The sequence below is a fragment of the Coffea arabica genome, chromosome 2e, assembly GCF_036785885.1.
Source record: "Coffea arabica cultivar ET-39 chromosome 2e, Coffea Arabica ET-39 HiFi, whole genome shotgun sequence".
Taxonomy (NCBI): Eukaryota; Viridiplantae; Streptophyta; class Magnoliopsida; order Gentianales; family Rubiaceae; genus Coffea; species Coffea arabica.
The window spans coordinates 15,114,156-15,136,151 of record NC_092313.1 but is presented as its reverse complement, the minus strand read 5'-3'; the positions used below and the strand labels follow the sequence as shown (position 1 = coordinate 15,136,151).

Genomic DNA, 21,996 nt, shown 5'->3' with positions numbered 1-21,996 from the left:
AAAGAGTTGCACTCACAATGAGCCGGCGCAACTAATTAAATAAATTTCCAAGGTAGCTAAGCATTCAAATAACGATGGAGTTAAACTGTTTATCTAATTTCAGATAATTTTCTTCCGTCTATATAATGCTTCAATTTACATCTCGTCCGGAACTCCAGATAGACTCCTGGGAATCCGGAGATTTTGTCGGAGGGTAGTCCAAAACTAAAAAAAAAATTGCCTAACAACATGTAGAGTTTGTCGATTCTCATGTTTTTTAGTTGCTGCAACTATGCACAATTAAATCGACAACCACCATTTGGCACCATAACCTTGAATCTCTTCATCCTTCTCTTAGTCAGTTTTATATACATCTCTCTCCAGTTCCTATGTCTTTTAAAGTCTGTACATGTTTTCTGGTATTCATAGGTTTCATCATTTTCAACCCGCAAACAACTTTAGGTGCACAACAGATCCCTTGTTTCTTTAGCTTTGGGGACTCATTAGTTGATAATGGCAATAACAATAACCTTAATACAACTTCCAAGGCCAATTACCGGCCCTACGGAATTGATTTTCCTGATGGGCCAACAGGCAGATTCACAAATGGAAGAACAATCATCGATATTGTTGGTATCGTCTCTTTCGTTATTCTAGATTTTTCTTTGGAATTATAAGTTTCCTTAAATTCATTTCTTCTGCACTTTTGGCTTTTATTCCTTATTTTTTTTGGTAATTTCTTTTGTTCTGCTTGGAGCAAGAAAGACCCTCTATCAATTAATTCTCAAAATTTATTGTTATTGAGGTCCTTTTTAACAATGATTAACCTGTTCTATTTATTCATTTTACATGACATGGTAACAAACCCATTTTTGATAATCTATTGCAGCTCAGCTCCTTGGATTCAATGATTTCATTCCACCATTTGCAACTGCAAGCGGTCAAGAAATCATCAAAGGCATAAATTATGGTTCAGGAGGAGCTGGAATTCGCGATGAGACTGGTAAACATAGGGTAATTTCTCCCACAACCTTGTAGTTGTGTGCTCCTTTTGTGCATCAACACTAGCATACTATTGTCATTGGATATTTTGGGGTTGAACTAAGGAAGCATATAAGAAAGGTACATACATGACCCAATTTAAAAGAAAAAAAGAATGAAAGATATGCACCACAAATTTCTATTTCTTTCAAGCTACCCCCGACTTTACTACATAAAATCAATTAATCAAGAAAAATATTAAGTGCAGCCATTGGACCCTATTTTTCATGCAGCAAGTCAATCCTGATAAAGAATGAAAGTTCGACCATTTTCTTCATCTTCCCCCTAAACTTCTCACCTGAAGACACTTTAGCAAAAAGTCAGAAAATTTTCAGTTAGATGGATGGTTCAGACTACGTAATCTGATAGGATACAAGTTAATATTCTTCCCAGATAACCCTATTTGCTAATGGAATCAAATTATAAAAACCACCTAGTAGTTATTGTAGTTCAAACAGTTGAGGGAGATGATAAATGTGAGGGTACTAGAAATCTGCATCCTTGAACTGTAAAAGATTCGCGGTTCGGTTCCTAATTCACAAAGGGTTGTATTCAGGTGCCTTACACTACCATAGTTCATTCCTCTAATCGGTTGAAAACCAATGAGCTTCAACACTTATTTTTTTTGAAGAAAAATACTTCAGTAGCTGCAGACGAATAATAGTATCTGTATAAACAGTTGCAAATTAAGGGCGCAAAGGAAATTTGACTTCAAAATAAATAGAGACAATTCGTTAATAACCAATATGATAGGAAAATGTGTCATAATTTGATGCTATAAGGTATTAAATAGTAAAGCTAACGGATAGAGTGAAAGCTGGAAGTAATTGATCATACATCCCTTACCTAGCTGTCATCTTCTTTGAGTGTCACTTTCCAATTCCAAGGAGTACAGCCAATATTGCAAAAGTTTTTTGCCTCACGCAAATTAATGTTTGGAGTGCATTTCCGACAAACTTGCTGCCCTAGGTCACGTAACTGATCACACGCTAAACTATTTTAAAGTGACAACAGAGACGAATGAACAGGTAAAACCAACCATGCACGATAGGTATTAAGTTTTAATTGAGATGGAAAACTAAGTCAAGTAACTTGGTACTGCCAATCTGTGAGGGAAAAAACAAGAGAATATAGCGTTGTCTAGGTGCAATTAATGTTCAAAAGTATAACTAAAATTTCACAACAAGAGATTGTAGCTACTACACCAATTAATTACGCAGAGAATATAGTGTGGTTTAGGTTTAACTAACTGTGAGAATTGTAATTAAGCTGTTATGTGTGAAAATGGTCTATTAGTGTGACCCCATCTTATTTCAAGGATATCAAAAATGGATGTCATACATATTTGGAGTTAAAAGTCCTCAACAGACAGGACAACCCACACGGGTACCAGAGGATGAGCATTCCCATCAAGTTTTAGAAAATTACTTTTTTAAGCTTTAAAGCGTTTGAAATTTTTTAACGTTGTTTCCTATTTGTCTCCCCTCCCCCACCCCCACCACCATCCCCTTGAATTATATTTGCTCTCCACATTCATCCCTCTCCTGAAAGAAAAAAAAATTAATGGTTTATGATTATTACACTTCACGAGAGTGCTGGATCTATTTAAAGTTAAACTATCAATGCTAATCCAAATTAAATCTTTTTGACGTTTCTAAACTCTTTATGCTAAATTTTAGACTTGAAAGTGCATTTCAAAGAAAAAAAGGTGTGTTTTATTAAGGACATCCTTTTGGCTTAACTCTACTATTGCAACATATGATGTGTTGAAGGTTAACCCCTAAGCCAAGGGTGCTGGCTTGATCTGCCACCGACTTATCATACAAGAAATTAGGAGAACGAGTGGTCATACAACAGACCAAGTGAACCCTTTGTTCCATTTTCATCTTATCAAATTTTTGTTCATATTTTCCAGTTTTGTAGTCACTATTTGCAAAGGACTATTATTAACTAGCTCACTTTCCCAAATTCATGTCAGGGTGATAACCTCAGCTTCAACAAGCAAATGCTTAACCATCGAACAACAATTTCACGCATTGCTTCCTTGATTGGAAACGAGACCTCAGCAAGAAAGCACCTAAACAAATGTCTGTACAGTGTTATGATCGGTAGTAATGATTACATCAACAACTACTATTTGCCACAAAATTATAACTCAAGTAGCAAATATACACCAGATCAATATGCTGCAGCCTTGATTCAACAATATTTGCATCAACTAATGGTTCGTATTTCGATCAATATTTTGTTTGCGCTTAGTTGGCATTTTTTATAACACTTAAAATCATCTTTCCCCATACTTCAATGTAGTTTTGATGTTGTCCCTCAAGGATACATTTTATAATTTAACACCCTAGACTATTTGTCTCACTAATAAATCCAATTTCTCGTATGGTCTAGGATAGAGTGGTGACATATATGACACCACAAACGTTACAAAATATGATACGTCATAGTGTTTTTTTTTTTTTTTGTTTTTGTTTTTTGAGTCCTTTTAGAGCCTTAAGACTTCCTAGTTACTTGGTACTTGCAGAATAAAAAGTCAAGAAACATGTCTTACTATATGTTCCATGAGATTAAAAAAAATCGTGCATAATTTTTTCTCTAAATCAAATCAAAAGGTGATCATAATTTTCTATTTTTAATGTAATCATGATTTACAAAATCAACATCTATCATATTCAGAGAATTTTTAGCACGTAACTTTAGATTGAAATGAACTAGCTGTCGATTGTGTCCAGATAAATGAATTGTTCCTCTGCGTTTAATTCATTGTCAAACTATTTTGAGATAAATTTGTACATTTTTTTTAGTTTTCTTTTAATTTATGTGAACGTCACAGGAGCAATCAACAACCATGAAAATTTCAAGTGGAATTGCAACACCATTTGCCATAGTATTTTATTAGGTGGTTTTCCTCGTTTAATGCTGTTTAATGTTGAATTGTTGTGATATATTTTTGTAAAAGGTAATAACTGCTAGACAATTTTTTGCAGACTTTGTATAATTATGGAGCAAGAAAATTGGTCCTATTTGGATTGGGTCCTCTTGGTTGCATCCCAACTGAGATAAGTATGTTTCCCACACCAACATGCGTTGACTCAATTAATGATGCAGTTCAACTATTTAATGACAGACTTAAGCAACTTGTTGAAGACCTTAATACGAAGCTCAGCCAGGCAAAGTTAATTTACATCAATGTCTCTAGCATTCAATTTGGTGCTCCGGCAAGTATTGGTATGTATTATCTTAGCATTTACAGAAACCCAAATTTTTTTTTTGTTGTGTTTCAGTGCATTTTGCTTCTTTCCAATGACAAAAACAGCAACAAAACAATTTTCCAACAAAAAATAAAAGGAAGAAGAAGAAGATAAAATTAAGCTTGAGAAACTAAAAATAATGCCAATTCCTAAATGAGATATCATTGGCAATGTCATTTTCTCGTAGTGGTAACAAAAATTCTCTTTCCTAGCACCTCGTCTAGAGCAAAATTGCAAGAAGGTATTTAATATAGGAGCTTATCCAATCTAATTTTGCAAATATATAGTCCATGTGGCCCATCACTCCCATGCCTTTATTTTTCTACAATTATGGTTTTATTTTGCCAACATGTCAATTTTTTTTTACACTAATAAGTATGGATACATAATACATTACTTTCATAAAAATTTTTAATTTTTTTTCCTAACTCGGCATACATTTAATCTTGCAAGTTTGTGTCTACATATATATATATATATAGTGTGTGTGTGTGTGTTTGAAACATTAATCTAGCAAATAATCCCACCACTACCCCTTGATTTTCAAACTAAGTGACAGGTGCCGAACCTGTGCAATAATAAATACCTACTCTAGAAAAATACAGATTTTGTATATAGCGGTGAGTAGGGTCGAATCCACAGGGACTGGGGATAATTCGTTTCTTTTAGAGTCCAAAGTATGGGGGGTTTTGGAAAATGAGAGTAACTAAATTACTTGGAATAAATAAAATAAAATAACTACAACTCAAATAACTAATTATCACAATAAAAATAATAATGGACGAACTCTAGCCAAGAGACAACTTCGGAGATGGTTCACTTAATTCGATCACAGATGCAAGGATTATTCCAGTTACTATCTGATAAATTAGTTATAGTTGTCATACACGCGATAAACAACCAACTCTTCCTCAATTTGTCGATAGCCAAGGTACGACCGTTGACTATTTCTCTAATCAGGAAATAACCCTAGGTACGACCATAGAAGTTCAATTCCCTAATTGCATGAATAATTAGAAGAGCCTAATTCTAACCAATCAACACGCTACGAGGGTCTCTTTAAGTTAGCCTGTCTATCCCCCTGACACAAACCCAATCATGCCAGTTGCCACCAGTTTAGAATAATTAAACAATTACGGATTTAACTATCCTAATTGGCTTCAGGTTATTGAATTAATCTAGAATCCGGGCCCTGGATAATCGAATAATAAAACAACCATATGAACATAAAGCAAAAGATAGACAAATACCAGTGAATAATGGAAATAAATAAAAACTAATTCGATCTCACAAATTTAGTAGAACCAAATCCCCCGTTGTTCTTGACTAGAGTGGTGAAATTAGTTCATGTTTGATGAACTAAACCCACCAGAAATTGCGGCAATAGCTGCGACCTTCGTATCCATGAATTAGGCAAATTCAATTCGCTCAAATCAATAAGAAAAGTAAGCTACAGGAGTTGATTGATTGCTTGTACTCTTGGCTAACATTCGAAGGAAGACAAGGAACTACTAAAAGCTAAAAAGAAAGAAAAGTCAAAAGAAACTAAGCTAAAGGACAAAAGAAACTAAGAAGAGAGTCACTGCTCTTCCTCTGCGCAACTCCTATTCCAATTAGCCTATTGCTCCTGTGCGGCGTCCGCCGCACCAGAAGAAGAAGCTCCCTTTTTCCTGCGTAATTTTCCTATATAAAGGAATACTCCTTGCGGCGGCTCCTGTGCAGGAAAGTGAAGACTTCGGCCCAATTTGCCCAACAAGGGCTCACGTTTGTTGTTCCAAAAATGCCCCTAGAATAAGTTCTATCATCTGGACTCTTTTCCTGCCAAATTAGCACCTGTTATTATATTTTCGTTCTACTCCCTGAAATAAATGTAAATTACGAAAAGTGAGTAGAATCTAATAATTAATTCACATCAGGTCAAGTAATAGGGGAAATTAATAATAAAATAAGTGAATGAATTGCAACCTATCACTAAGGTAGCATACTGGTACCATAACTTTTTCCTTAAGTCGGATAGGTAGATTTTGAAGTTCAAAAAACAAAAAGAATGTAAATTTTGCATTTTGATTATTATTGTAATTATTTTCTATCAGGATTGCAAATTTTCAATCAACCATGCTGCCAAGTTTCATCCACCACGGGTTTATGCATTCCTGGACAAAAACCATGCATTACTAGAGCTTTTAACTTGTTTTGGGATGATTTTCATCCTTGTGAAACTCTGAACCTGTACACTGCAGCAAGAGCATACAAGAAGTTGCTACCTTGGGATGCCTATCCAACGGACGTCAGCCACCTCGTTCTGGAATCATGATAATTAAGAGATTTTTCTCTTTTTTTTCTATTTGTTGAGACGTCTTCATTATCAAAATCCAGAAATTAAAAGACGTCCTTGGCCACTTAAACAATATTTCAAACATTCACTAACATAAGGTCTGAAATTGTAGGTTTCATAAATAACATGAAACGAGGTACCTTCAAATTCGCCCCTGAGGGGTAATTCGGCCGGTCATGTAATATTTTTTTAAGTCATTGCCCAGTATTCGGGTCCCATGGTTACTGTGCTCAGAGTGAGTTGGGGCACCCTCTCCCGGACTGCAGATAGATTAGTAGGGCCGAAAGTCTAAATACCCACTGTGTCGTAAAAAAAAAAAAAAGGAGGAACCCTCAAATTCAAGAACCCATGGTCCGTATCCAATAAGCCACTCAAGAAGCATATTAAGCTTCTTAATTAGGGTAGAATTCAAAATTTTTATTAGTTTTTTTGTTTAATTTATTTAACAACATTAGTATTAGTCATTATTGTACCAATAAATGATGGTGCATGAAGAACATATAAAGACTGAAAAAATTTGCAATTATTGCTAAATGAAGGATCCATGACCGGGTCCACACCTACTTGTCCCGGATCCCTCTGCGGATCGCAGTTAGGGGCTGCTGTCTTGGATCTGCCAGTTGGATCCGACCCTCAGAGGAATGCATCCGTGCGCAGATCCTTATGGCATCCAAATACGATATTTGTTCATTTTAGAGTTTTTTCACCTGTTTTTGTATCCTTATTAGAGTAAAACTTTCTAACCTATAAATAGTCATATCCCTAGAACATCAATTATTAATTTATTATATCAAACCGTCTTACCAATTGTTGTGAGTTCTCTCATGTATTTATGAATCTTTAATTCATGTTTGAGATCCATTCATGTAAAGCTTCTCTTTTAGAGGGTGTTCGTGTAACTTTGTCGTCTTCTCACGCTTCGATACTACATCAATAAAGGACTAGGACAGAGTGACTTAGGAAATTGCCATGCCCCATAATTAGTTTCAACTTGACTAAAATGTCTCAATTTAAAGTTTAGAGACGAAAGTTGAAATGAGAGTATAGTTTAGAGATAGAGATCAAAATGTCTCACTACAAATTTTAGGGACCAAAATAAGAATCAGGATATATTTGAAAGGTGTAAAATAGAATTCACCTTTTCATTAGATAAATGTGCATGCAAGATGAAAACACAATTTTGATCACGTGTCTAAAAATTTTGAGCATTACTTAAGATACATACGTACATATATATTTACGAGGGGCATTTAACCCCTAAAAGGCTAAAGTATTGTCCTGGGTCCACTGCACCTCTTACTGTGAAAACTATACCAAGAGCCCGACAAAATGAGAATTTATCAGACTAGGAAAAATAATTTACCCTAACATGCTGACAAGGTTTCCTAAATAGAGCAAAATGCAAACAATATGATTCTGTTAAACAAAAATCGTTCAAGTTGCTAAACAACTTTCAAAAGAACGAAACTTATTACGGGTGAACCAATTCAAACTATTGCCTTGTCTTTATATGGAAATCAACGTGGATAACTATTTACTGCACCTTGTCTTGCACAATATCTGCAGTTTCTTCTTCCTGGATAGCTATTAAAGCTCATTTTTATTGCCACTTCACTAATTTCCAAAGAAATGCTTTTACTTTCTTCCTACAATCTGGTTTGCTATTTTATTCCTATTTTGGTTTATATTACTTCGTTTCTTCTTTTTTTTTTTTAAGAAAAATAGCCTATTATTATTATTATAAGAGATTCAAAGTACATAGAGAGAAACACCACCCCCAGTCTGTGTGACCGATTAGACAAAGTTACCCTCTATATCAACCCCTACGGAAACTAGGACAACCCCACTTATCTAAAGTAATATCTCCTCTAATCATGCGGGGAAGGTCAAGGACGGAATCATAAACTACTGACTCCCCAGAATCAGCCTCAAGCTTAGCAAGTCTATCCGCAGGTTTATTCGCTTCTCGAAAATAATGTGATATCTCAATGTAGTGATGACTATACTGCACCAATTCTTGTAATTCCCGCTGCACCACCCACGGACACTTAGCTCTTCCCTGAATAATCTGGATAAGAACTAACGAGTCAGACTCCAAATGAAAATTTGCCAGCCCTCGAGCTATTCCTAACCGCACCCTATGGAGTAGCGCTTTGACTTCCGCTTGTAAACCAGTCATCTCCCCAAAGTAACAGGAGAATGCTAACAGGACCCTCCCATCACTATCCCTGAATAGACCTCCCCCTCCACTCCTCCCAGGGTTGCCTCTTGAGTATCCATCTAAATTTAACTTCACGATTGCTTGCACCGGACATTTCCATCTAACCTGCACCACATTCACAACACTTCCCAACCCAACTACTGCATCAAAGAAACTAGGCCACGATGAACAAGGAATACTAATTTCCTGGAACTGAACGCCGAACCTCTCTCGAAACTCAATAAAAACTCGGTCACAAACTTATTTCACAGTCAACAGCTTCTCTTAAAAAACAAACTTATTTCTCGCTTTCCATAAGTTCCAACAAATCAGTGAGGGCAGAAGTCGAAATAATAACTTAATATAGGGGCCTCTACCAGATTTTAGCCACCAACTAATCACCTCATGCCTTATCGTAAAAGCTTCACCAAACCCGCCAACCGACACTTCAAAGAAACTCTAGACCTGTCTAGCAACCTCACCAATACAAAAAATATGGTTAATAGTCTCTTGAGAAGGGTCCCGACAGCAAAAACACCGAGACGGGCCTACTATACCAAATTTATGCAATACACCCATAACCGGTATCCTGCCACTCATTAATCGCACCATAAAAAAGGAGACCTTCAAAGGTAAGACCTGATGCCAGAAAAAGAAAAGAGTCCAGAACTGTTATCACCTTGCAGCACCACCTGATAGGCTGACGCTGTAGAAAACTCACCCGAGGTACTCGGAGCCCAAATCATTTTGTCCAGCTAACCTGAAGATGGTGGAGCAGCATCCAAGACCCATTACACACAGTGCATAGGCAAAACCTGATATAACCTCTGCACATTCCAACCACCATGAACCACGAAATCCGCAACTGGTTGTTCTTGAAAAATTTTCACTTGTCGACACAACAACCCTGATCCTAACCAATTATCGTGCCAAAAACTTGAGTTTCCACTACCTACTATCCACCTTATATGCCTCTCTGCCACCAACTGAGCGTCCAACATCCTCCTCCAAGTAGCAGACTGCCATGGGCAAGCCTCTGAGTAGCAAGGGTGCAAATTCAAGATATATTTCGAATGCATGAACTCTGCCCATAATGATTGCCTCTGCCTAAACTTCCACCACCACTTCAAAGAAAACGCATCAAAGACATGCTGTAACGACCGTAAGCCCACATCTCCCTCCTCATAAGGCTTACACAGCTGGCCCCATTTGATCCAATGTAGACGTGGCCCAAAATCTGACCCGCCCTATAAAAAGCCTGCAAAAATATTCTCCAACAGACGGAGTATCCCTTTAGAAGGGTTAGATACCGCAAGAATATGGGTAGGCATAACCGACAACACACTCTGTATCAAAACTAGCTTGCCACCATACGATAACAACTTCTCGTTCCATGATAGCATCCTATTCACAACTGCAGTACATAAAGCTGAAAAATAACTCTTCTTCCGTCTCCCAGAGTATAACGGGCATCCAAGATACTTTACTGGGAAAGATTGTGTGTGGAACCCAGTGATTTGTGTGACAACACGTCTTTGCACACCCAAGAGACTAGCATGAGACAAAAAACAACTCTTACTATGAATGACCTTCTGTCCCGAGATCAACTCATAATCCTTTAGCATCTTCATAATCAGCTGTAACGACTTCTTCAGTCCATTCGAAAAAATAATAACATCATCTGCATACGCTAAATGGGTAACAACCGGCACCCTTGTGGAATCTTAAAAGGCACAAAACCCCGTTGCACAACCAACGAATTTAGAAGTCGAGACAAAACTTCGGCACCTATGACAAAGAGAGATGGTGATAGCGGATCCCCTTGGCGAAGTCCCCGACTAGATTTAAAAAAACCTTGAGACGACCCATTAATAATAACTGAGAACCAAACATTTGAAATCAACCTCTAAACCATATCTATCCAAACCTCACTGAACCTGAACCGTCTGAGCACTTGCAACAAGAAAGGCCATGAAACCTTATCATACACTTTGGCCATGTCCAGCTTTAAGACAATATTACCCCCTCTAGTAGACTTCCCAATATCTGATACTACCTCCTGAGCTAACAGGAAATTGTCGAAAATCTGTCGGCCCTTAATATGGGATTGATTATCCAGATGGTCGGGCTGGAAGATTTTCAAATGGTCCCAATATTATTCTAATATTAAAACCTGAGTTGGATTGATTTGCCTGTGTATCTCTTATGTACCAATAGCTAATTTGTTTAGAGATTTACTATTTCACTCCTAAAGTTGAAAATTTCTGATGCTTGCTGAAAGTTTACTTAATGTGCAGCTGAGCTTGTAGGTTTGGAGCGTGACATTCCACCATTTGCAAATACGAAAAGGCTAAGCATAATGAAAGGTGTCAATTATTATTCTTCCAGCGGATCTGGAATTCTTGATGCTACTGGCCACGAACTTGTCAGTGTTCTCGTGATCCCTTCTTACCTTTCTTCTCTTTTCCTTTTCTCTTGAAAATTTTAGTTTTCCTCTTGTTCCTTCCCCATGTGTTGGCTTAATATCTTTCTTCTGCGACTTACCAATTATTTAGATTTGTGAACATCATTGATTTACATGTCTTGAAATTGTTTAAAATCCCTTGAAAATGAAAAAATATTGTTTATACAACTTATATATATATATGTTTATACAACTTGAGGATTGTGAAAGTGTCATTTTTGTGATATTAAAAATGCACACTAAAGGGTACACAATATTTCACTTACTTTAACTACTTCACTTTGTTTGATTAATTAGATTTTATTTTCAATGTGAGGGCTACTCATAAAGGAGGAGGTTGTTAGGTTCATGAGTAGGAAATTGCATCCTATATTGATTCAGAAGATAAAAAAAAAAAAACACTTAGTATGTAAGTAAAGGCCTGAAAACTAACAACTTCAACTTTTGGGTTATCATAGAGTTCTTGACTTGCACAATCAGAAGGGGAATGATCGTTTAAACATATCAATTAAAATAATCTGTCTCTCTTATTAGGCTCATACATACAGCTCTCATTGCATAATTTTATAGGCTACATCTGCTTGATATGTTTTCTTGCACTACTTTTGTAACATTTGTTTTAGAACTCATGGTAAAGTTACAAGTCATGAGGACTAAATCATTTTGTTTTCTTTTGCAATACTTTTGTAACATATGTTTTAGAACTCATGGTAAAGTTACTTTTGCAACATATATATGGACAACATTAATCTGTTTAGGAACATTGTGCCATGATATATAGTTTCCTTCCAACTTTTCTTTTGTAGGCAGAAGTATCAAATATTGTTTTCCATCGGTCAATTGAAAGTCATGATTTTTGCTTACGAACCCTCTCGTTTCTCATATTTCCTTCTTTCTTTCTGGGATGAACTTTATAGGCTTCAACGTTTCAGAAGTTCCTTGCTATCAGTCATGTTTCGGAAGGTATGGGACTCCGCCGTCCAAATTGATACATTTGTACAAACAGAGAAATGTACAAATATTTTGATGCACTGCATCCCAGTGATGCTTGATCATTGCAAGTAGAGCATATTCAGCTGATTTACCCTCAGATGGTTATCCAGTTGATATCAGAACATTGCCAAAAGATGTATATTCAGAGATGATCGCAACTTGTGTTCTTTAATGAATATATGTAGTTAAGGATGTAAGTCAGGTTGGAGAAATTGTGGTGCTGCAACCACAATTTGAGCTGGCTTTCTTGCAAAATATTGGAAGGATGTCACTTCAAGATAAAGGGCTCTTTCCGTTTTATTGGAAGTGAGGGAAGATCAATAGGATTTCTTTGGAATTAGAACGTGTTGGAATTATAAATATGTATCTCAAGTTTGAGAATTGCTAAATTTATTTCTGTACAATAGGAATTAGGACAAAATATTAATCAAGCCTAAAGGGCACCAAGTAGTTAGTCCCCCCAACATAAGATTATAATATCTGCCAGTGTTTTTGGGAAGCCCTGCATTCAGTGCACAAGAGCTTCTATTTGGCTCTGAAATGAGCCTCAAATATCAAATTTAAAATTTGAGCAATAATAACTAGATAAAAAATTAGGAAAAAGGCATATGCAGAAAATTAAACAATCACGAGGCTAAGTAATTATAGCAATCCAATTATTCAGGAGTTAAAACATTTTTTTGTTATTGAGTTTGGTCCCTTAAAGTGGGGAAAGTTACAGTGGGAAAGTGCTTGATGGCTAAACTTCCTATATACTACCTTTCTTGTCTTTGTGAAAATGAAACAAGCAATCTTTTCTTGGCAAATGAGATGGAACTTTTACTTATAACATGCCATCAAATTTTAATTTTCTGCAGCTTATGATACATAGACATAGTATTTCACGCTTTCGATTCCTTCCATAGAAGTTCAAAAGAGTATAACAACGTGGAGGAATAGTTATAAGCATTTATAAGTATAATCATTTGGGAAGTAAAGAAGAAAGATGTTATCAATAGAAATTGGAAGAAAATGGACTATATATTCTGTCCAACAGCATACTTATTTTAAGAATGAAGCTTCGCCTCCACCAACACCGATCAATCCCCAGATTTCTTGAAGAATTTAGTCCTTGCTGGCAAGCTTAGCGACAGAACTTCCAAACAAGAAATGAGAGATGGAGAAATCTCAACCTCATTAAGCAATATCAGCTGCAAAATATGAGAGGAAATGCAATCAGTTCCAATATGCCAGAAAAAAAAACTTTATTATTTTGTGGGGAAAATAACCAGAAAAACTAGAGATGCATAATGAGAAGTCTAAGCATATATGTTAATTGGTGTGTTGTAAACAGTGAATTGAGGAAATCATACACTAGTTGAAGAGGCCTCTGTTCCTGGCGAGGGTAATGATTATTTAATTGCAGCCCATTAACTTGGAGGAAAGTCCTAGCATCAAATGGCTGAGCTGACACTAGTTCATAGTCAGAGCTCCCAGGCATCAAGTTCATGTCATGCTGGGCTCTTTCAGTTTCAGCTATCTACAAGAAAATTTGAACAACACAATGAAATATTCTGGTTAGGCTTTAGAAGAGAAAACTGCATAAATTCGTGTGTGTGTATGTGTACAAATGCTCGCGCACACACAATCACACATATATACGTTAAATAACACACACACACACACACAGTCATTTGGACGGACTGACCTTTGATCGAAGGTATTGATTGTTGCTGTGTAAATCAACCTCCTGCATTCAAGATTGATGTATGGCAAATTGAGTAAGTGTGCAACAGGAGCTTTGCAAGATCAAGCTAGTGTAACTGCTTCAAGGCTTACATATCAGTGCCATTTTCTTGTCTTAGCACTTACATTTCAAGGCTTTCTTTAGGTCTCTCAACTCTTAAAAGCAGGAAAGTGAATTTTATTTTATAGCTCTTCCGGCAAACTGGATTGACTGAATTCTTGAGGGAGGATTTAGATCAATAATAGATATGACAAGTATCAGGGTCATAAATTTTTATTTGGCAATAGAATGAGTTCAAATAAATCATCACAATATTTCTCCTCTTTTTACCACCCCAAAAAAAAAAAAAAAAAAAAAAAAAAAGAACACACACACACACAAAAATATTGAAAAATCATGGTCAAATTTGTTTGTATTGAGAATCCTAATTCCTAGCTATTACATGTTAGAAAAGATGGAGATTATGAGTACAAAATGATGCTTACCACCCTTGACAGATACCATATTATTAAATGTCTTAATCATGCTTCTAATATGTTTCAGCTTCCAAATATCTATGACCCCTATTTACGAACTTTTCAATTGTTCTTTAAAATTTTTAGTCTAGCATATTTTTCCAATCCAACCTCTTACTCTTACATATATATCATAATTCGTTATCAAGTACAAAGAAAGAAAATCATGTCAAAATGAATGCTGAATAAAACGGGTAACCATATTATAGGGCTATGTACTTCATGTACTCTCAACTTCCTTTTCGCAAGGCTCATTTGCAGATAAGATGCATTCAAGAAGTCTAGATTAATTCATCAAAACTTACCCTCTTCTGCATGAACTCAATTTCCGCGAACAAAAGTTCATTCTGCAATGTCAGAGAGAGAAGAAATGGACACGTTATGTTCGGAAGCATAGATAAACTGTGCAAGACTATAATACCAGGAAAAAATCAGTTCAATAAAATCTAATAACAGGTACCTTTTTGGATCGGACTCTGCTAATGCCTCTCTCAACCTTGCTTTCTAGATTCTTGAGGTCCCTCAGATTCAACGACCCTAAAGATTCACCAAGCATGTTCCTGAAAGACATCAAGTAAAAGGGTTAATTGAACAGTGGATCTAACAGGTCATAGGAATAACTGTATAGAGGAATTTTGACCACAGAAATCACCTGTTTGAGTTCTGCAAATTACTGATCTGTGCACGCAGTTTCGATGCTTCCTGTTGGTAGTGCTGTCATGACATGCAATGTAAAGTCAGTGCTGCTGAAAACACAGTACCATTTATGGCATGCAAGATGGAGCTTCATTAATTAAAAGAAAATTCAAAAAAAAAAAATTGTGAAGCATCACCATAAATTGGAAGGCCTAACTTGTATAAAGGTCTGATGGTGCAAGTTTGTTAAGAATGGATCTATACTTACCCATGTTTCAAAACTAATTTGTTACGTTAAGAGTTCTTCAGAAATGCATGGGATGATAATTTAAAATGAACCACAAATGTGGACAGAAAATTATACTATCTCACAGAATTTTCAGGAAAAACCTCTTTGGAAGACTAAATCTCTAACATCATACCTGAGCATTGGCTTCTGAAATAGAGCCGGTGTTCGCAGAATCTGAATTTACCTTTTTGTACCTCTTAATTGTCTCTTTGACACTGAACCACATGGCATCAACTTGTTAGTATGTGCATTCTAAGTATTAAATTGCATCAATCAGATATCAAGAAAATAGCTGGATTCACAATTTCCTCCAAGTTACCAAAAATCTCCCCCAGCTGACCACAAGTATTACCAGCAAAAAGTAAAGAAATAGCAGAACAGAAAACTGCTGTTGGTTAAAAACATTTACTTTGGGGATTGAGTAGGAAAATAAATTTTGTTATTATGTCAAGTTCTTTATTATATCTTTAGCAAGAAAATTGATCTTATCATAATTTCATAAGCTATTCAACCACCTTTTATTGCGTGTGTGAAAATTGCAGATTAAACTAGAATCATAAGAAGTTGTTTCATATACAAGAGAATAAGCATGAGATTTCAAGTTCCTTGGACAATAGGTGAATTTATTTATGTGATTTCAGTTCTGAAAATATCAGTATTTCTTTCAAGGCATTTAGAGAAGTTAAGTAATAGACTATTGTTATTTAGATCCCCTTGAGTAATCAGAGAAATGAGTCTATATCCCAAAAGATCCAGTTCCCGTATTTCAATCCCCAAATATTGTTTGTCCAATTATATCCATGCTGTTAAAGATACAGTTAGGACCTTATGAGTCTTATCCTAAAATTAGACAAGATCTACCTTGAAGAAATCATCAAAGCATAGTTTTTTTTTTTTCCTTTTTTTTGGTGAGGTGGGGGGGGGGGGGGGGTTTGTATCATCAAAGACAGGATGAATAACTGAAGTTAAGACTTTGCGCCAATCCACATAAATTAAGCCCAAGAGGTTCTTTTTATATATATTTCCAGACTATTGAAAATATAATCTCCTAATTTTTTAAAGTAAATAAGACTTAGCTATGTAACACTATTCAAGGTACTGTTTGTCCCTCCGCAGTTTTCATCGGGTAAAATCATAACTACTATGGTAATTTGCATATAGCCGTTATCCTTTATTTACCTTCACCTGGTAACTAGTGATATGGCTGTGATGTGAAGTATAAATAGCCCAAGTTACCAGTATAACAAATTCTAAAGAAAAATCTCTGGCATGATAAATTTTGAAGTTCAAATAGGAATAGCAATGCGGTCAATGCTTATCTAAAAGAAGGAAAAACAAACCCCTTAACCACAACATTAGTCAGACAGAATTCATTCAGGACTAATATTGTAAAAGGTTGCTAAAAACTATATATGTTGTGAAAGTTACTTCAACTCACAAGATCTGATAACTCTTGTTATTATACCACAATGACTTTATTATGATGGCAAGAAAAGATGGCAGATGAATGAGGATTTCCTTTTATTGGATAGCAAAAAGGGAAAAACACTTCTATGTCTAGTTTCGGTTAAAGTTCTCAATGATAACATAACAGCATGGAGAAAAACTATTCTTCCAATTTAGTGGCTCCAAAATTTAATTTATGACAAATAGGGAGAAAAATGTAAAAAAAAAATTGAAAAGAAAGAAAGACATTCATTAATTGATATTTTCATTTAGTAAAAAAAAAAAAAACCGCTGGAACCTCCACTACTTGCTTTTTAGGAAAAATGTTTTGATAAGTTACGTATGCTAGCTAGGGGAAAAGAAAAACCAAGCCAAATGTTGCCACCAATCAATAGAGCTAATTCCAAAAACAAAATATTGGTTACGTGTACACAGGGATCCGTGCAATAGTTAAGAAATTTCTTCCACACCTGATTTCTACTTTAAAACCTACTAATTAATCTATATCTCAACTTCTTATACATTCCAATATTCAAAATCTGGTTCAAAATAAATAAAGCTACTAGGTCATTCATGGCTAATAAGGTGAAAGGGTGCTTAATAACAATTAGTAATAATTGTTGTTCACCTGCCTAAATTCCAATTTCCAGAGCTCTACATTATTAGCTAATCAATCCCAACACGTAAAGCAAAGATACAAAATGAACAAAAATTTGTCAGTCAGAATCATTTCCTGTTTATTAAAGTCCCAAGATGACGTGATGTAATATTGTGCGCAAATTATACCCAACAGCGCAGAATCAACCCCCATTTCCCAGTCAGATGTTTCCTTAATTTCGTCGAGACACTGATTGGCTGCTGCTGCCAAGCTGGCACAATATCCCACAATGTAATTGGCCCCATTTTCTACGGTCAGATTTTTACCACGTGTCAGAAACCCTTTACACATGGATTAAACCCTTTTACTCAGCTAGGTAACTGCAAGAAAACTACTTAAAATGCAGACAACATTTATTACAGCAAAAGACCATTCTGCAAGATCGGTAATTATAGGCTATGGTACTGACTCTTTTTTGGTCTAATGCATCCGAGCCCTGCATTTATAAACCCTACCCATGCAAAAAAGGTGCAACTTACAAGAAGTCTCCCATTGGTTGGCAGTTTCTCGAAAAAAAAAAAAAGGGACTTACTCAAATATATCTATGCAAAATCTGAAAGAAATGCTGAGCTTAAATAGGCTTGCCTATAGTTAAAGTTGTTTCATTTCTGTTGCTTTGTTGTTTAGGTTATTTAGCAGTTTCAGAAGCTTTGGTATGTCAAATAACGAGAAAAGAAAAAAGTTGTATTTGTACAATTGCTGAGGGACAAATTTCATGAATAGAGAGATAGAGGGAAAGACCAATTACAAGGGGTGTCGTAACTTATTACACTCTTTTGTCAGAAGTTTGATAACTGGAAAAATCATGTGTGACGTGAGAAAAGATTCTTGTAACCAATACAAAACAAAATTCACCTAATTGGGTGTTGAAAGCTAACTACACTAGAAGAATCCATGTCCCAAAAAGACTACAAAATGTACGTAGTGGCAAGCTGGTAATGGGCATATGAACATAACCCATGTCAAAATTGACTAGGTTTTGATTTGATTTTGGACGAGATTTAGTGCAAACCCTTCTGAAACCCTAGTTTTGTTCAATTTGGTTATTTAAACATTTTGACTTGTTGAACAGTTGCCAAGCATTTTACAGTATGCCCAATTATATTCATTTTGATTATGACGATGAATTTTACATTTTTACTTCTGAGAAACCATTGACTTTTGGTAGGCAAGAGTAGAAATGCATCATTGAGCATGCGTTCCAGTTTTCCACTATGGCTGGCTAATAGCATGTTAAAAATTTTTGTAAGTCTTGGCAAAAAGGAAAAAGAAAGTAATTTTTCTGAGTCTCCTAGACCATGACCTTTACCTTTCAACGATAAAATAAAAAAAATTGTGAATTTGAAACCCAAAAAGAAATGGAAAAAACAACAAAAAAATGCTCTTAGTCCTAGGGCTGAGACTGATGACAACTTTAGACCTGTCCTACGGCCTGGTTTTGATTGATCACGTCCAACTTGCTATTAAGGATGCATCAACTGATATCTGAAATGGGCAAATAGGAAGATGACAGCTTTCTTGCTAGGCATCAGAAATGACATGTGGAAAGAGAGAAAGGTTGAAGGAAAAAAGCAAAAACTTGACAGCAATGGAGGAAAAGAGGAAGCTGATCTCACAGTTCTGAATGCCTTCCCAAGATTCTACTCATTTCATACAATAGATCATAATGTTGCTTGCTTCCTTTTCTATCTTTAACAACAGATCTGTGCCTAAGCCGACCATGATTTCAAATGCAATCATCAAAATAGAAAACTCATAAAGCAGATTGCGGAAAAAGAACAAAACACAAAACAAGAAAGCCCAGTCAATCTTTTTTTTTTTTTGGTTACAAAGCAAACAACTCCAAATCTACTACTGTATGGCAACAAGTATAATGATCAACGCTTATCCCATTAAAAAAAAAGTCCGAAGCAAAAATAGCAAAAAGAGAAAGCAAATAGTGAAAAAGAAAAGCTCAAAAAAGAATGTCTCTTCAGAGCTGAAGTAGAAGAAAAGGTTGAGATCTTTGGGATTAATTCTGCTGATGTAAATTTGTACCTGTTATTTGCATACTCATAAAGACGGCCACGGTTGGAGAAGACGATCAAGGCAACTTCAGCATCACAGAGAACAGATAATTCATAGGCTTTCTTCAGCAAACCATTGCGGCGCTTGCAGAAGGTGACCTGACGATTTGTGGTGTTTTCAATCCTCTTGATCTCAATTTTCCCCCTACCCAGTTTTCTTTGTGGAGAGGTCTCTCTGGATGGATCACTTTGGCATGACATGGCTGCAGTTGATTCAGTCAAATGATCAAAATGGTCCACCAGAACATGTTCAAGAAAAGGTACAAATATGATCAGTAACCAGCATATATAAGAAAGTTGTTTGATGCTGAATCAAGCAACTAATACTTGAAACAATAAATGAAGATGCAGAAGTATCCCATCCAGGCATTCATAAGTACAACTCTGTACTAAGGTTTCAAACTGAAAAATACTGAAGATTTGTTAGTATAATATTTGGATGAAGGATCATAATAAATTGGATTGATCAAGAAACTGAGTTCAATCATTTCTTTGAGTAGAATATTTTCAGCTCCATTACTAACCTGGTGAGGAAACTGAGGAAGATTAAAGAGGTAAGAGTAGACGTTTCTGCTTTCTTCTCTTGCTTAACTTCCTAGAAAATCTGCGCAAGGGATATGCAGAAAATAGGAATGAGTTGCAGAGGGAAATAAGTATTTATAAGGAAACGGTGACTTTATTTACAGGTGAATATAACAACCATGATTTCTTGTCTTTATACCAAATTGTTGTTTTCCTTATATTTCCTAAAATAATATTTATGTGTCACTTTTATATTGATTAGTTAAATTGAAAATCAAAATTGGAAAGTAAGGAAAATTCTAGGAGATCATTCTTAGTTTCTTGGACATTGGCCATTCATTTGACCAACTTTCCCCCCCAATTACTTTCTTATTAGCTTTTTTCTACCATTCTTGACTAGTCATCATTACTTATGACATAAAGATATACGGAAATCAACACCTTCCTTCCCATTTATCGTCTTTAACTTCATATCATTTATTTACCGTAAAAAATGAGAGGTCAAATTTGAATAATTTATTTATAATAGGATAAGATGGCAATTAAAATACTCCATTTAATAGCCTTTGACATATGTAAGAATAAAACTGTATCCCAAACTAATAAGTATGATAACGGTACACCTATATATACCAGTCCATGTGGTTATATGACTAATGTTTTTGTACAATTTCAACTATTGCATTACAGTTGTGTTGATTAATTGCTCAATCCTCAACTATTCACTCTGAAATTGATTTGTGCATATCATATAGCTTTGAAAGATCATAATCTGATACACAAGGCTCGACTTGTATCGTCATGTCTACCCAAGACCAAGTAGGCCAAGAATTTGTATAAGAGGACTAATTAACTATAGTACGTCCTTTATAATTTTCATTTTTCCTCTGTCAATTTTGAATTACACCCCTGAAGAATCACCAATTTACAATTTGGACGCTGAACTGATCAAGTGAAACACTTAATTATCTTGTACAATTAATTTGTAGTACATTGCCCTAATTGGTTGAGCACCAATGAATTTTGAGCAGCTGTTTTTTAATCAAATGATGTTATTCGCCTTAAAAGTACAACAATATTTTAGCAAATAGCCGCAAATAAGGGGTACTAGTTAAAGTCTGAAAATGATTATTTTTCGTGCTAATTGAACAACATGCCATAAATTGACAGCATGAGCTATTAAAGTGGTAAAATTGATTCCTTTTGTTGTTGAACTCCATTTTGGAACCATTTCTTGATCTACTTGACGAAAAGCTTTATTTTCACGTTAAAACAGGAAAAAAAAGTTGGTAGATTTGATAGGATTCTTTTATTATGTCTCCAATAACATAGGATAAGAGTGGGGCTGATTTATTTTTGTCTGAGTTCAAGTTTCAACGATAAAGTATCCTAAGTTCAGGTCCTGAGTGATATATTGTGTGCGTATTTAGTGGGGGTCATGAAACATAGAAAGTCAATTTGATAACTTAGGGTGAAAAGAGAAATCGAGAGATTGTTTGTGGTGGTGGTGGTTGGGGGGGGGGGGGGGCATAATTCAATTAATCCTTTTCTCAGGAAAAGTGAAGTTAGATAAAGAAAATGGCTAAAAAAAAAGAGACAATAAATGTGAGCAATGATGGAGCCAAGGGGGGCAGAGGGGGGCCATGGCCCCCCCTAAGTTTTGAAAAATTTAATTCATAATATGTAAATATATGTATAAGTCAAAGTTGGCCCCTCCTAATTTTTTACAATTTTAGTTTATATTATGAGAGTTTATATATATATATATATGTGTATATATATCTGTGTGTGTGTGTGTGAATTAGCCACCTTTTGATTTAATTTTTTCTTCAAAAAAAAGTTATTTATTTTTTATTGTAATAATTA

General features: G+C 35.5%; 2 protein-coding genes across 2 annotated transcripts; one reads left to right on the top strand and one right to left on the bottom strand.

Moving 5' to 3' along the window:
• Positions 1 to 150: 150 nt before the first annotated feature.
• Positions 151 to 12,405, top strand: LOC140036713 (GDSL esterase/lipase At1g29670-like). Its single transcript, XM_072079187.1, has 6 exons — positions 151 to 612; positions 869 to 993; positions 2,999 to 3,244; positions 4,017 to 4,257; positions 11,113 to 11,240; positions 12,197 to 12,405. The coding sequence occupies exons 1-6, from the start codon at positions 369 to 371 to the stop codon at positions 12,266 to 12,268; spliced, it is 1,056 nt and encodes a 351-aa protein (XP_071935288.1). The 5' UTR covers positions 151 to 368; the 3' UTR covers positions 12,269 to 12,405.
• A 795-nt stretch (positions 12,406 to 13,200) lies between these two features.
• Positions 13,201 to 20,291, bottom strand: LOC113731125 (floral homeotic protein AGAMOUS-like). The gene is made up of 9 exons (XM_027256212.2): positions 20,133 to 20,291; positions 19,580 to 19,811; positions 15,572 to 15,653; positions 15,166 to 15,227; positions 14,974 to 15,073; positions 14,819 to 14,860; positions 13,960 to 14,001; positions 13,625 to 13,791; positions 13,201 to 13,462 (listed from the first exon to the last, which is right to left on the bottom strand). The coding sequence occupies exons 2-9, from the start codon at positions 19,807 to 19,809 to the stop codon at positions 13,459 to 13,461; spliced, it is 729 nt and encodes a 242-aa protein (XP_027112013.1). The 5' UTR covers positions 19,810 to 19,811; positions 20,133 to 20,291; the 3' UTR covers positions 13,201 to 13,458.
• Positions 20,292 to 21,996: the final 1,705 nt, after the last annotated feature.

Excerpts from the sequence above, each read along its gene's own strand:
- LOC140036713 (XM_072079187.1), top strand. The coding sequence starts at position 369 with ATGTCTTTTAAAGTCTGTACATGTTTTCTGGTATTCATAGGTTTCATC. Across the intron at positions 994-2,998 it reads ATGAGACTGGTAAACATAGG|GGTGATAACCTCAGCTTCAA; the intron begins GTAATTTCTCCC and ends AATTCATGTCAG. Across the intron at positions 4,258-11,112 it reads TGGTGCTCCGGCAAGTATTG|CTGAGCTTGTAGGTTTGGAG; the intron begins GTATGTATTATC and ends CTTAATGTGCAG.
- LOC113731125 (XM_027256212.2), bottom strand. The coding sequence starts at position 19,809 with ATGTCATGCCAAAGTGATCCATCCAGAGAGACCTCTCCACAAAGAAAA. Across the intron at positions 15,074-15,165 it reads AATTTGCAGAACTCAAACAG|GAACATGCTTGGTGAATCTT; the intron begins GTGATTTCTGTG and ends GATGTCTTTCAG. Across the intron at positions 14,002-14,818 it reads TTGAGTTCATGCAGAAGAGG|GAGGTTGATTTACACAGCAA; the intron begins GTAAGTTTTGAT and ends TCTTGAATGCAG.